This window comes from Diorhabda carinulata, chromosome 9, assembly GCF_026250575.1.
Source record: "Diorhabda carinulata isolate Delta chromosome 9, icDioCari1.1, whole genome shotgun sequence".
Lineage (NCBI taxonomy): Eukaryota > Metazoa > Arthropoda > Insecta > Coleoptera > Chrysomelidae > Diorhabda > Diorhabda carinulata.
Window position 1 is genome coordinate 484,532 of NC_079468.1, and position 16,496 is coordinate 501,027.

The window sequence follows — 16,496 nt, forward strand, 5'->3', positions numbered from 1 at the left end:
CATGTCAATGACCCTAGTATGCTTAACAATGAAAATAATTGTTTGTTAACTATTAGTGCCGCGTTTATAACGATACTTGTTAATTGTTTCGAATTACACGTTTTTGATTCTCCCGCGTAATAATTTCCATATCATAATTTAGCAGTTCGTCTTAAAAACCATAGAATACGATGGATTTTACATTGAATATTAAGGTTTTTTGTGTTGTTGATTGAAGGTGAAGGATCTTCGCTCCGTGGATGGTAGTAGAACCGTTTAATAACATTAATAGTGACCACTGTCAACATGTCAATGACCCTAGTATGCTTAACAATGATAATAATTGTTTGTTAACTATTAGTGCCGTGTTTATAACGATACTTGTTAATTGTTTCGAATTACACGTTTTTGATTCTCCCGCGTAATAATTTCTATATCATAATTTAGCAGTTCGTCTTAAAAACCATAGAATACGATGGATTTTACATTGAATATTAAGGTTTTTTGTGTTGTTGATTGAAGGTGAAGGATCTTCGCTCCGTGGATGGTAGTAGAACCGTTTAATAACATTAATAGTGACCACTGTCAACATGTCAATGACCCTAGTATGCTTAACAATGAAAATAATTGTTTGTTAACTATTAGTGCCGCGTTTATAACGATACTTGTTAATTGTTTCGAATTACACGTTTTTGATTCTCCCGCGTAATAATTTCTATATCATAATTTAGCAGTTCGTCTTAAAAACCATAGAATACGATGGATTTTACATTGAATATTAAGGTTTTTTGTGTTGTTGATTGAAGGTGAAGGGTCTTCGCTCCGTGGATGGTAGTAGAACCGTTTAATAACATTAATAGTGACCACTGTCAACATGTCAATGACCCTAGTATGCTTAACAATGAAAATAATTGTTTGTTAACTATTAGTGCCGCGTTTATAACGATACTTGTTAATTGTTTCGAATTACACGTTTTTGATTCTCCCGCGTAATAATTTCCATATCATAATTTAGCAGTTCGTCTTAAAAACCATAGAATACGATGGATTTTACATTGAATATTAAGGTTTTTTGTGTTGTTGATTGAAGGTGAAGGATCTTCGCTCCGTGGATGGTAGTAGAACCGTTTAATAACATTAATAGTGACCACTGTCAACATGTCAATGACCCTAGTATGCTTAACAATGAAAATAATTGTTTGTTAACTATTAGTGCCGCGTTTATAACGATACTTGTTAATTGTTTCGAATTACACGTTTTTGATTCTCCCGCGTAATAATTTCCATATCATAATTTAGCAGTTCGTCTTAAAAACCATAGAATACGATGGATTTTACATTGAATATTAAGGTTTTTTGTGTTGTTGATTGAAGGTGAAGGATCTTCGCTCCGTGGATGGTAGTAGAACCGTTTAATAACATTAATAGTGACCACTGTCAACATGTCAATGACCCTAGTATGCTTAACAATGATAATAATTGTTTGTTAACTATTAGTGCCGTGTTTATAACGATACTTGTTAATTGTTTCGAATTACACGTTTTTGATTCTCCCGCGTAATAATTTCTATATCATAATTTAGCAGTTCGTCTTAAAAACCATAGAATACGATGGATTTTACATTGAATATTAAGGTTTTTTGTGTTGTTGATTGAAGGTGAAGGATCTTCGCTCCGTGGATGGTAGTAGAACCGTTTAATAACATTAATAGTGACCACTGTCAACATGTCAATGACCCTAGTATGCTTAACAATGAAAATAATTGTTTGTTAACTATTAGTGCCGCGTTTATAACGATACTTGTTAATTGTTTCGAATTACACGTTTTTGATTCTCCCGCGTAATAATTTCTATATCATAATTTAGCAGTTCGTCTTAAAAACCATAGAATACGATGGATTTTACATTGAATATTAAGGTTTTTTGTGTTGTTGATTGAAGGTGAAGGGTCTTCGCTCCGTGGATGGTAGTAGCACCGTTTAATAATATTAATACTGACCACTGTCAACATGTCAATGACCCTAGTATGTTTAACAATGAAAATAATTGTTTGTTAACTATTAGTTCCGCGTTTCTAACGGTATTTGTTAATTGATTCGAATTACACGTTTTTGATTGTTGGATTTTTTGATTTGGTTCGTCAATTGAGTCGATTTTTGGTTAGTTTCGAGTTCATACGCATAGATCTATGATTCGTCGTTTGTCACGATCTAATAGAAGAACAAAATCGATGTTTTATGGCACAACAACCGATTTTGGACGACTTCATCATTTAATCCACGTCGAAAGTCAAAGAAATTATCAAATTTCATTTTTGATCAAGATGAATGCTTCTAATATCTATAAACAACTCAAATAGCACTCGTATGTATGACGTCACATTATTAGTACGTTTACCATTTAAAATGTCAATGTCAGATATGTCATGTCCATATCAGTGTTGCCGTATCTCAAACTTTAACTAGCAACTCTCGTAATTTTTTTAAGCGATGGGTCCGGTACTTCCTCAATTACCAGTCCTTGGTAAGGAACTGGGCGTTTCTTCCATGGTAATTGGTACGATAACGGGAATATTACCCATAATATTTCTAATCGCCAAACCTGTTTTCGGATTGATCGTAGATATATTGAGAAACCATCGGAAAAGTATATTCATGGGTCTTATTTTAATCATGACAGTTTGTTTTGCCCTTTTGGGTTACGTACCTCCGCAACCTACTTTGACATTTGACGTACGAAACGTCAACGGAAACGTTTTGGAAGAATGTACGTCATCGGTAAGTATCCCAAACGGTATATACGAGGGGAAATTAGAATTTATATATTTTTCAGGACGTACTAGACGAAACAAAATGCGATAATCAAATTAAACGGATATTATGTAGTTCGAAATGTTTTATTCTACCGATGTCGTTTCTCGTAAATTTAACTGATACTAATCCGAATATAACTGAATCGAATTTGTGTAAAATGAGTAACGAGACCGTATCAAACGATTGCGATTTAATTTGTCATCAAGATTTCGAAAACGGACGCAATTGTTTATACAAAAAGTTCACATTTTGGGCTTTCGTCGTTCTGATGTCGATCGGTTCGATCGGATTCAACGTTGTCAATTCGATAAGCGACGCCATATGCTTTGACGTCATCGGTATGTTGTGGCAACGTCGAAAAATCGACAAATCATTCGAATGATTCGTGTTTTAGGACAAGATTTCGATTATGGTAAACAAAGAGTATGGGGTACGATCGGATATGGATGTTCCGCGTTGATAGCTGGATACGCAGTCGATTATTTTTCTGGAACGTCCATTACCTACACCCCGGCTTTGTTCGTGATGGTCGTTTGTTCCGTTTTTGATTTGTTAGCTTGTATTAAACTCAAGGTAAGTGATTTCACGGATCTGATCTAATTCTCCACGAAAATAGCCTCGAGCGAAACCAATCAGCGACAACCGGTTAAACTTTTTTGTTTCAATCGATTCTTCGACACCAAAAGTATCGATTATCTCAAATTCAATGTATCGATATTTATTATAATGGAATTAGGAAGAAGTCATTTTGAAAATGGGGCAAATTTTGTAAAAACCAAAAACATGGAGTCTTCTAGACAAACCCTAAAACAGGTAGGATGGAAACTGGAACTCGGGGACTCAAGAAGAGGTTAGGAAAAGGATATTCGGGATTAAAATGGAGAGTATGCTACGTAATAACGATATTTATGGAGAAAATCTACATTTTGTTATGGCAAAAAATGAAGGTATGAACATTTCAACTAACGAGACTCAAGATTCGTTGCTGAAGATCCAACCAGATGTAAACTAGCTGTAGACGATGACCAGGAACCTTCCAGAGACGCAATATCAAAGGAGAGAAATTTATTAGAGGAAACGAGAGCTCAGGAGATGAAAACATTGGAGGAATGAGCCTCAGAAGATAATTAGGAGGAATGCATGTCGAAAGGAGGCAAATTTAGACTTCGTACAAGAGATGGGATGGAATCTGGAGCTCGGGGACTCGAGAAGAGGTTAGGAAAAGGATATTCGGGATTAAAATGGAGAGCGTGCTTAAGATTCGTTGCTGAAGATCCAACCAGATGTAAACTAGCTGTAGACGATAACCAGGAACCTTCCAGAGACGCAATATCAAAGGAGAGAAATTTATTAGAGGAAACGAGAGCTCAGAAGATGAAAACATTGGAGGAATGAGCCTTAGAAGATAATTAGGAGGAATTCATGTCGAAAGGAGGCAAATTTAGACTTCGTACAAGAGATGGGATGGAATCTGGAGCTCGGGGACTCGAGAAGAGGTTAGGAAAAGGATATTCGGGATTAAAATGGAGAGCGTGCTCAAGATTCGTTGCTGAAGATCCAACCAGATGTAAACTAGCTGTAGACGATAACCAGGAACCTTCCAGAGACGCAATATCAAAGGAGAGAAATTTATTAGAGGAAACGAGAGCTCAGGAGATGAAAACATTGGAGGAATGAGCCTCAGAAGATAATTAGGAGGAATTCATGTCGAAAGGAGGCAAATTTAGACTTCGTATAAGAGATGAGATGGAATCTGGAGCTCGGGGTCTTAAGAAGAGGATATTCGGGATTAAAATGTAGATTGAAATTGCCAAAATGTACGAGGGGTCTGTTCTTCTTCTTCTAATGCGATCAATGATATTTTTGTAATCCCTTTTCGATGTATATTTAGCAAAATATATTTTTTCTCTAGTAAAAATTTCAGCTACCGATAATGGAGGCCTCGGACAACATCTTTAAGGATCTGAAAAATTTGATGAAGGACAAACGAGTCGTTGTGTTTCTTATTTTTGCCGTTTTTTCGGGAATCGTCGATAGTTTCATAGTTTATTATTTATTCTGGTAAATAACTTCGTTTCCAATATATTCGACGTCGAATATTTGTTTAAACTTATTTTAGGTATTTGGAGGACTTAGCTCAAATGTCTCGAATTGGTAATATCAAATTATTAGAGGGAGTTATCGTAGCTGCCGAAACTTTAGGGGGAGAAGTTATTTTTTTCTCCATATCGGGTATGTTTCATTTCAGTTAATTATACTAATGATTTAAACGACGCCCGATTTCGTTCCCATTGATTTTTTCGAGAGGTTGAATTTTATAAAAAAACGTTACGAAACAGTTTTTATTCCCCTTTTTACTGGACTATAAAATCTCTACATTTTTTATTAGTCCAGTTACTAGGGTTAAAAAAAATGTAAAATAGTCAAATTTTGAAAAACGACACTTATATTCTTAAAAATTTAGATTAAATCTTTATTTACTTCCTTATTTCTGTGCTGAAGTGAAGGGTGGAGCTGGGAAAACTACCCCTTATTACAAAAAAATTAAAAGATCTTATATTTTGGCAATTTTCGGTATGAATATTGTTTTTTCGACACCCTTGAACAAATTTATGATCAATTCCAGATTTTCGACTGATTTTAGTCCATAAAAAACCATGATAAAGTTCGAGGGTTAACTGAAAACTTGACAAAAAAAAATTAAATGTTAAGTAACAACAAATTGATGTTTGAAACCTTTTTTTCAATCCTATGCCGTTTTAGTAAAAACCTGGAACGCCTCTCGAAATTTTTGTAAAACCAAAAAGCGGTGGCAACTTCTTGAGGGTTAATAAGTCACCTATTGGGTTGGTAGATGTCATTATAAATAGTCTCAATGTTTTTTGCTCAAAACGTTTCTTTCCCACACAACTGCCAACCCAGTGAAACTTTTATCAGGTTGCCTCAAACTATCGTTGTGCCAAGCTTTTATGACTTTACAGGGGTAATGTCGGGGGATTTGGGAGGTATTTGAGGGGTTTCTTGCTTATTGAGGCTCTTAATCGGCTTTTTTCGAACTATCATTATGCCAAGTTTCATTAAAATGGACCGAAACTGTTTTTCTTATGGTATTCTTTGACTTTACAGGGGTAATTTGGGAGGTATTTGAGGGGTTTCTTGCTTATTGAGACTCTTAATCGGCTTTTTTCGAACTATCATTATCCCAAGTTTCATAAAAATGGACCGAAACTGTTTTTCTTATGGTATTCTTTGACTTTACAGGGGTAATTTGGGAGGTATTTGAGGGGTTTCTTGCTCATTTAGACTCTTAATCGGCTTTTTTCGAACTATCATTATGCCAAGTTTCAGAAAAACTGACCGAAACTGTTTTTCTAATGGTATTCTTTGACTTTACAGGGGTAATTTGGGAGGTATTTGAGGGGTTTCTTGCTCATTTAGACTCTTAATCGGCTTTTTTCGAACTATCATTATGCCAAGTTTCAGAAAAACTGACCGAAAACCGTTTTTCTTATGGTATTCTTTGACTTTACAGGGTAATTTCGGGGGATTTGGGAGGTATTTGAGGGGTTTCTTGCTCATTTAGACTCTTAATTGGCTTTTTTCGAACTATCATTATGCCAAGTTTCATTAAAACTGACCGAAAACCGTTTTTCTTATGGTATTCTTTGACTTTATAGGGGTAATGTCGGGGGATTTGGGAGGTATTTAAGGGGTTGCTTGCTCATTGAGACTCTTAATCGACTTTTTTCGAACTATCATTATCCCAAGTTTCATAAAAATGGACCGAAACTGTTTTTCTTATGGTATTCTTTGACTTTACAGGGGTAATTTGGGAGGTATTTGAGGGGTTGCTTGCTTATTGAGACTCTTAATCGGCTTTTTTCGAACTATTATTATGCCAAGTTACATTAAAACTGACCGAAAACCGTTTTTCTTATGGTATTCTTTGACTTTACAGGGGTAATTTTGAAGAATTTGGGAGGTATTTGAGGGGTTTCTTGCTCATTGAGACTCTTAATAGGCTTTTTTCGAACTATCATTATGCCAAGTTTCAGAAAAACTGACCGAAATTGTTTTTCTTATGATATTTTTTGACTTTACAGAGGTAATTTTGGGGAATTTGGGAGGTATTTGAGGGGGAAAAATGCCTGATGAATCGACTACATATAAGAACTATTTAGATTGAAATAGTGAGTTGTACTTCTCTTTCAGGAATGATTTTGAAACGGTTCGGGCACGTTCACTGTTTCAGTATGTGTTTTATCAACTACGCCCTCCGTTTAGGCCTAATATCGATCGTACCTTCCCCTTGGTGGATAGTACCTATAGAAATCGTTTTCCAAGGGCCTACTTACGCTCTCACGTACACCACTATCGTGGCGTACGCCAACGAATTAGCTCCACCCGGAGCGTCGGCTACTATGCAAGGAATAGCCGCTGGTATGGACGACGGCTTCGGTATGAATACTTCCCACAACTAAAAACAGTTAAAAAAAAATCGACTCAAGTAGCTAGCTCGTAAAAAATCTCTAGCAAAAAATCTGAGTACAGCGTATCATTTTGGTGAAGAAATAACATCAAAGCGAAAGGAATCTTCAACAATCTAAACAGTTAAGGGTTAAGTTAACAGTAAACCGCTAGTATTCTCTCCCTTGGCCCTAATAACACCTTCCAATCGCTTTCGATCGGATCGAATAAATTACTTCTTGCTCGGCTCGTTTTTAAATCCGATTTCGCGGCTAATGCAAGATTTTCTCTCCCAGTTCATCCCATAATCGATAGGATTTAAGTCCAGGTTATGTGCTGGTCAGTTTCCATCGACATGCTCGCTCAAACCATCACGAACTTTATCCAAATGCCACGTTTCCTGTCGTGCTACATCACGTAAATCTGTCTCCTAGTCTTCTGTAGATTCGTCGTCTTCTATAGCAACAACGCAGGCTCAATCCGTCTCCTAGTCTTTTGTAGATTCGTCCTCTTATATAGCAAACACGCAGGCTCAATCTGTCTCCAAGTCTTCTGTAGATTCGCCCTCTTCCATTGCAGCCACGCAGGCTCAATCTGTCTCCAAGTCTTCTGTAGATTCGTCCTCTTAAATAGCAACAACGCAGGCTCAGTCTGTCTCCAAGTCTTTTGAAGATTCGCCCTCTTCTATAGCAGCCACGCAGGCTCAGTCTGTCTTCAAGTCTTCTGTAGATTCGTCCTCTTCTATAGCAACAACGCAGGTTCAATCTGCCTCCTAGTCTTCTGTAGATTCGTCCTCTTAAATAGCAACAACGCAGCCTCAATCTGTCTCCAAGTCTTTTGTAGATTCGTCCTCTTCCATAGCAGCAACGCAGGCTCAGTCTGTCTCCAAGTCTTTTGAAGATTCGCCCTCTTCTATAGCAGCCACGCAGGCTCAGTCTGTCTTCAAGTCTTCTGTAGATTCGTCCTCTTCTATAGCAACAACGCAGGTTCAATCTGCTTCCGTCTGAGAAGAGAAAGGAGCTTCATTGTTTGCCAGTCAGTGAGGGTTAATTCGAGACCACTAGCTGGCAATTTTGGTTCAAGGTTGGCGGCCTTAAGGCTTCTTCTGACTGTCCAATCACTCACGTGCACCCCTCTAAGTTCTTGTTGGACTTGTACATCATTTAAGGCTTGATTATCAGCGATGTGCTGACAATGAATCGATGAGGAACCGATGATCTTCCTGGTGGTGGTTAGGTGATGGGTTTTTTCGCAGGGACGCCACCTGAGTCGATTTTTTTTTGCTCAAGATCTTGTACATATATTCCACAGTGATTTTCTTTTATTATTTATTAGGTTACGCCGTTGGAAGTTTCATGGGAGGATTGTTATATAAATATTTGGGTGGGAAATGTACATTACAAATATTTAGTCTGATTGCTTTGGTTTGCAGTATTGTACATTTGATACTGCACAAAACGATATTGAAACCAGTAGAATCGACGAAAGTCTACGAGTATAAATCTCCTGAAGAAGCGATCGCGACTACATTGGAAAATTATCGTATCTAATGTAATTTTTAACCTTATCTGATTATTTTTTTATTAAACAATATATTTTATATCAATTTATTTATAATTAGTGTGTTGAATCTTAGCTACAAGTACGTTCGATAGGAGTCAACCGGCAACGTTGGAATCGTCGGTGTTGCGGTTTTCCTCTAGTCTAATGTCCCCCAAAATGTCCCACGAAACTAAACTTCGTCGTGAAAATCGACTCTGCAAAGGAAAAACCTTCCATTTTTCATCTTAGGACAAACCTAGCCCCAACTCCAAGAAACCTGCAGATCCCGCCTCGTCGATCTTCGGTGCTGCAGGAGTTCCATCATCATCTGCTAAATCTACCTTTTTGAGGTGTTAATTGAGGTGGTAATGCCTCCTGTTATCAAAAAAAAAAAAAACGAAAGAAATAATCTTTGACATATTTCGATACCCAAACAGCGTTGCCGCTTATTTATTGTTTATCGTAACATCACGATTTTTTTTTTAATAATAATTTTTTTTTTCATTTGAATTTCAAATAATGAAAATATAATAAACGAGCGTTGATCACAAGATCGGTATCGTTTGTTGTATAAATTAGAAGCCCGGGGGTGGGTGATTTTATAATAATTGAGCGCAATCGAAATAGCCTTACGTGTCGTATTGTCACCTGGTTTAGTTCGATAAATTCTCACGGCTTATGACTTTACAACGGCCCTGTTCAATCATGAAATATACATTTTTATTGTTTTTACATTAACCGTTATCCTTCCAGTTCATCAGGACATGAATGATGAAACTATTAAACACAGGAACGTATCGAAAATAATTGTTGACGTATTTTTATTTTTTGACGCTTCTAATCCCATAAATTTCGACTTTTTTTGAGCAACAGACTTAACTGGCTTAATAGCATAGTACAATTAATCCGATACACTTCTTGGGGAAAACTAATATAACTTCTACCTGCTCATTGTTTCATACTTATACGAACCCAGACGAGGCGTTGGGAATCGAGAAGAAATTCATTCTATCTCGGTACGTCAAACGCCGAGGACTCAGCAAAACTACGCCGTTTCCAGAGATTCGCTCGCGCGACGTAGTTCAATCTTCCTTTGAATATTGTTGATGTATTTTGTTTTTTGTGCTATTCCTTCATAATACTTCTTTCTATTGAGCTTTTCCTTCGTCTCGAATACCTTTTTATCCTTATTTGAAGCCTTCCTCTACAATCTCCTTCACCAAAATCTCTTAAATAACTTCTTTTGGGAATTCCATGCAATTCACTTAATCCCCTCTGGTACACGTTTTAGGAAAAACCAACATACGCGAATCCAAGCGAGACATTTTGAATCTACTGCGAAGCGAACGCTGCTCCTAGAGATTCGGCGCGCAGAATCGAACTATTTCCATTAACAACATTTTTTTTGGACTGTGACCACGTACCGAGTGTTTGCTAATGCTAAGAATAAGTGGCTATGCAAAGAAATGAACTAGACATCATTTGACAACAGTTAGATGCCGAAAACTGTCTTACCTCAACCTTCTGGTTGAGAAAAATGTTGAAATAGACAGGCATACATAACATCGAACGATTATTTAGAGCGGATCATCTCGCCATTGGTATTTACCAAGACAAGCCACAATAAGATTAAGAAAAAAAAAATTGGGCGGTTTCAGTCTAACGTGGCCGTATCAGCTTAACTTAACTTGAACGCGACGTTCGGAAGCTGTGATCTAAATCTCGTTCTAAGTTAGGTTCCAGATACAGTGGATGGGAAATCTACTTGAACCCAGGCTACAGTTTTCAAAGGATTAAAGGATAAAAATAAAAAGGATTATGGAAAGATAACGCCTTATTTCCTTGTTGTATCGAAAATTTCTTTAAAAGTCCCTCGTAATATGGTTCCATGTTTAATCAGAATTATCTAAACTACGAATATTAATCATGTAGAAGTGTTCCGTGCATCAGATGACGATTTAACGCCAAGACGTAAAAGTTGTGTGAAGATTGTAAACAATCGATGTCGACGTTGGTTACACACACACAAACCCATAATATCGCTTAACCCGATGGTGATATTACCATAAGTCTCTTGCCTGCTGTCAAATGGTGAGAACTCGATCAGGTGTTCCAGCTCTAACTTTGTTATGGAAACAAAATTACCACTAAAATAATCGTTAATGTTATTAGGGTCATTAGATGCGACATGGCGTCAATTTCCAGGGCGGAATTCGACGCAAATATAAAATTCAGTTTATTTAATAATAAAAAACAAAATTGTCGCGATTCCGAATACTAGTATCGGAACGTACCCGATTCTATTTCGGTCAGTCACTTGTCAACTGTCAAGATAACTTTCCTCATGTCATGTCAATAAGCTGAGAATATAGTTTCTTATATTTTTTTGTATTATAATCATTCTACTTGTGATTTCTTAAATAAAGATTCCGTATTTTATTAAATACATAAAAATAATTTGTTGTAAAAACATGAAGTAAACTTGTGTTCGATATTTGTCTTGTATGGTTCGAGACATTTTGGGATTTGGCAACACTGATGTGAATATTGACATTGACATTTTTAATAATAAAAGTACATAGAATTCAATTGCGAGAATTTCCGTGTGATGTTTTTTCTATGACTTTCGACGTGGATTAAACCACAGACATCATAAGATATTAATCAACATAAAGTGACAATCGGCTTCAATGGATTGTTCATAGACAAAATCTGACAAAAGTAGACGCCAATTCACCTGAATATTCACGAATTGATGTAATTCAACCACGAACATTCATCGTGATGAAAAAATTGCAATTGTTGATCACTTTCGTACGATATTTTCCTATGACTTTCGACGTGGATTAAACCAATAGCATTATCCCGATCAACTAGCTTCGACTTCAATAGACATCATAAAAAATCAATCAACATAAAGTGATAATCGACCTCAATCGGCTTCAATTCATAGCTCATAGACAAAATCTGACAAAAGTAGATGCCAATTCACCTCAATAATCACGAATTGATGTTGTTCAAACAAAAACCTTTTTGAACAGTCAAAACATCGAATTAATGGATCATTTGTTTGGTTCCTTCGTATTCCCCCAGATGAAAAAGAAATTGCGAGGTTAACATTTTTTTTTGACCTGAAGAAGCGGTTGGTGCGTTCAATTCAAATGTTCCTATAATATTTTATTTAATCATCGAAACAAATAAGATCTATGGAAATTTGGCAAGGTAAGTTTTTTTGGCAACATTGCACGTTCGTACACGTCTATCTATCTGTATCTACATACAAACCAAATATTTTTGTATCAAATATAATTGAGATTTTGCCAAAAGAAATCGACTTGACTTAACGTAAATTTCAAATATATTCATAAAACTTGAATCATCTACTTCTAACTATAGCATTTTTTAAAAACGCGTCTCTTCTTCTTACCCTTCAAATTTTATCGTAACAAACGATCGCGTAACATCCTGGACACCTCACTAGTACCGTGAGAGCAGACACGTGTTCACCCTTAACCTTTCACTCGATCTAAATGATACAAATTCCTAAAATACCGAGTATATCAATAAGAATGTATCCTCAACTTAACTTGAATGCAAAAATATAAATAAATAAAGTAATTTCAATAATTTAACTGTACTTCCTGGATGTCAAAACTATTAAAAACACACCGTCCGTATATATGCTGCCTTAAATACTAATCCTATTGTTCACAAAAGCTATAAATAATAATAAAAGTAAGTAATTTGAGGTTAATGTGACTTCAAGTGTCTAAGGGACATATAGAATCGCTTAACTATGACGTTGGTTCCCATTAGGAGCGATCAGTGTACAATAAATTTAAAATGGTTCTCATCAGAAGTGGTGAGATAATTTACGACAAAAAAATGAAGACTAGTTTGTGTTGTAACTAGTGCAAAAAGCTAGTTATTCAAAAACTATATACAATGAATGTCTTGATAATTAATCACACGTTATTTTTCTTCTTCTTATCAAATTTTTGTATTATTCCATTATTAAATTAGTAACTTTTGGCTTTGTGTCTAAGGGACATTTAGAATCGCTTAACTATGACGTTGATTCCCATTAGGAGCGGACTGTACTTTTTTCAAATTCACGTAGCTGCGAGGGTATATAATATATATTGTATATCGAAAATTGAAAATAATATATAATTACTGGTTCTTTGAAGAAGCTTTATCGATTATAATAACAATGATTAAGGATAATATAGGATTATTTTACAATTACGTTGTGTTAGGAATATAAAAGTGGGATACTAAGAAGACATTTTCTCTAGGGGTTGTATTTTAGAAAATAAAAGGGTGTATCGTGCTTTGTAATCAAGTGATTCGCTAGACTTATAAATTCTTTGATATCATTTTATTACAGACTACAAATAACACTCCTAAAAATAAAAATCGGATAATGGCGATTTATTACGAGGGTAGATGTTTTTGTAGTGACAATAATAAAAAAAAGGATTAGAAATTACGAATTTATCATTTTTCATTCTACAATCAATTTAATAGAAAAATCTAAGTGATTAAATCACGTCGCTCTTAATTATCAACCTTTTAATAACAATTTTATATGATATTTAATGTTTATATTAGTTGCTGAACAATCTCAATCAGATCATGATCGCGCTGTCATGAACACAGTACTAACGAAACGTGACAGCTGACAGATACGTTAGTTCCGTTCGCGCGAACATCAGCTTTGACGCCATATTGTTCTAATTATGATGAAATGTCAATTTACGATACAGAAATAAAATTTCGTGCGTATTACATTGATGAATCGTCTGATTTTTTGCATCTATTTTACTTAAAATTGTTTTCTATAATAGATAAAAATCGATCTTTTACAAAATACAGATATTATTGCAATTTTTTTGAAATTCCACGTTTATATGATCAAATCATAATTTCTAGTGAATAATTTCACCATGAATTATATAAGTAGAATTTAAGATATTTCAAATATAATCATCAACCTTTAAATAACAATTTTATATGATATTTAATGTTTATATTAGTTGCTGAACAATCTCAATCAGATCATGATCACGCTGTCATGAACACAGTACTAACGAAACGTGACAGCTGACAGATACGTTAGTTCCGTTCGCGCGAACATCAGCTTTGACGCCATATTGTTCTAATTATGATGAAATGTCAATTTACGATACAGAAATAAAATTTCGTGCGTATTACATTGATGAATCGTCTGATTTTTTGCATCTATTTTACTTAAAATTGTTTTCTATAATAGATAAAAATCGATCTTTTACAAAATACAGATATTATTGCAATTTTTTTGAAATTCCACGTTTATATGATCAAATCATAATTTCTAGTGAATAATTTCACCATGAATTATATAAGTAGAATTTAAGATATTTCAAATATAATCATCAACCTTTAAATAACAATTTTATATGATATTTAATGTTTATATTAGTTTCTGAACAATCTCAATCAGATCATGATCGCGCTGTCATGAACATAGTACTAACGAAACGTGACAGCTGACAGATACGTTATTTCCGTTCGCGCGAACACCAGCTTTGACGCCATATTGTTCTAATTATGATGAAATGTCAATTTACGATACAGAAATAAAATTTCGTGCGTATTACATTGATGAATCGTCTGATTTTTTGCATCTATTTTACTTAAAATTGTTTTCTATAATAGATAAAAATCGATCTTTTACAAAATACAGATATTATTGCAATTTTTTTGAAATTCCACGTTTATATGATCAAATCATAATTTCTAGTGAATAATTTCACCATGAATTATTTAAGTACAATTTAAGATATTTCAAATATAATCATCAACCTTTAAATAACAATTTTATATGATATTTAATGTTTATATTAGTTTCTGAACAATCTCAATCAGATCATGATCGCGCTGTCATGAACATAGTACTAACGAAACGTGACAGCTGACAGATACGTTATTTCCGTTCGCGCGAACATCAGCTTTGACGCCATATTGTTCTAATTATGATGAAATGTCAATTTACGATACAGTAATAAAATTTCATGCGTATTACATTGATGAATCGTCTGATTTTTTGCATCTATTTTACTTAAAATTGTTTTCTATAATAGATAAAAATCGATCTTTTACAAAATACAGATATTATTGCAATTTTTTTGAAATTCCACGTTTATATGATCAAATCATAATTTCTAGTGAATAATTTCACCATGAATTATATAAGTAGAATTTAAGATATTTCAAATATAATCATCAACCTTTAAATAACAATTTTATATGATATTTAATGTTTATATTAGTTGCTGAACAATCTCAATCAGATCATGATCGCGCTGTCATGAACATAGTACTAACGAAACGTGACAGCTGACAGATACGTTATTTCCGTTCGCGCGACATCAGCTTTGACGCCATATTGTTCTAATTATGATGAAATGTCAATGTACGATACGGAAATAAAATTTCATGCGTATTACATTGATAAATCGTCTGATTTTTTGCATCTATTTTACTTAAAATTGGTTTCTCTAATAGATAAAAATCGATCTTTTACAAAATATAGATATTATTGCAATTTTTTTGAAATTCCGCGTTTATGTGGTCAAATCATAATTTCTAGTGAATAATTTCACCATGAATTATATAAGTAGAATTTAAGATATTTCAAATATAATCATCAACCTTTAAATAACAATTTTATATGATATTTAATGTTTATATTAGTTTCTGAACAATCTCAATCAGATCATGATCGCGCTGTCATGAACATAGTACTAACGAAACGTGACAGCTGACAGATACGTTAGTTCCGTTCGCGCGAACACCAGCTTTGACGCCATATTGTTCTAATTATGATGAAATGTCAATTTACGATACAGAAATAAAATTTCATGCGTATTACATTGATGAATCGTCTGATTTTTTGCATCTATTTTACTTAAAATTGTTTTCTATAATAGATAAAAATTGATCTTTTACAAAATACAGATATTATTGCAATTTTTTTGAAATTCCACGTTTATATGATCAAATCATAATTTCTAGTGAATAATTTCACCATGAATTATTTAAGTACAATTTAAGATATTTCAAATATAATCATCAACCTTTAAATAACAATTTTATATGATATTTAATGTTTATATTAGTTTCTGAACAATCTCAATCAGATCATGATCGCGCTGTCATGAACATAGTACTAACGAAACGTGACAGCTGACAGATACGTTATTTCCGTTCGCGCGAACATCAGCTTTGACGCCATATTGTTCTAATTATGATGAAATGTCAATGTACGATACGGAAATAAAATTTCATGCGTATTACATTGATGAATCGTCTGATTTTTTGCATCTATTTTACTTAAAATTGTTTTCTATAATAGATAAAAATCGATCTTTTACAAAATACAGATATTATTGCAATTTTTTTGAAATTCCACGTTTATATGATCAAATCATAATTTCTAGTGAATAATTTCACCATGAATTATATAAGTACAATTTAAGATATTTCAAATATAATCATCAACCTTTAAATAACAATTTTATATGATATTTAATGTTTATATTAGTTTCTGAACAATCTCAATCAGATCATGATCGCGCTGTCATGAACATAGTACTAACGAAACGTGACAGCTGACAGATACGTTAGTTCCGTTCGCGCGAACATCAGCT

General features: G+C 34.3%; 1 protein-coding gene across 3 annotated transcripts in view; it reads left to right on the forward strand.

The window, feature by feature from the left end:
• LOC130898309 (uncharacterized) overlaps window positions 1–8,866 on the forward strand; it is a 37,178-nt gene extending 28,312 nt beyond the window's left edge. For 2 of the 3 annotated variants that reach the window (XM_057807507.1, XM_057807508.1), the window contains exons 4-10: window positions 2,468–2,757; window positions 2,813–3,131; window positions 3,188–3,366; window positions 4,718–4,854; window positions 4,913–5,025; window positions 7,006–7,251; window positions 8,596–8,866. In XM_057807507.1, the coding sequence (XP_057663490.1) occupies window positions 2,468–2,757; window positions 2,813–3,131; window positions 3,188–3,366; window positions 4,718–4,854; window positions 4,913–5,025; window positions 7,006–7,251; window positions 8,596–8,810 (1,499 nt within the window). In that variant the 3' untranslated portion in view covers window positions 8,811–8,866. The remainder of the gene's footprint in view (window positions 1–2,467; window positions 2,758–2,812; window positions 3,132–3,187; window positions 3,367–4,717; window positions 4,855–4,912; window positions 5,026–7,005; window positions 7,252–8,595) is intronic. The other variant, XM_057807509.1, reaches the window with a different exon arrangement.
• The last annotated feature ends 7,630 nt before the right edge of the window (window positions 8,867–16,496 follow it).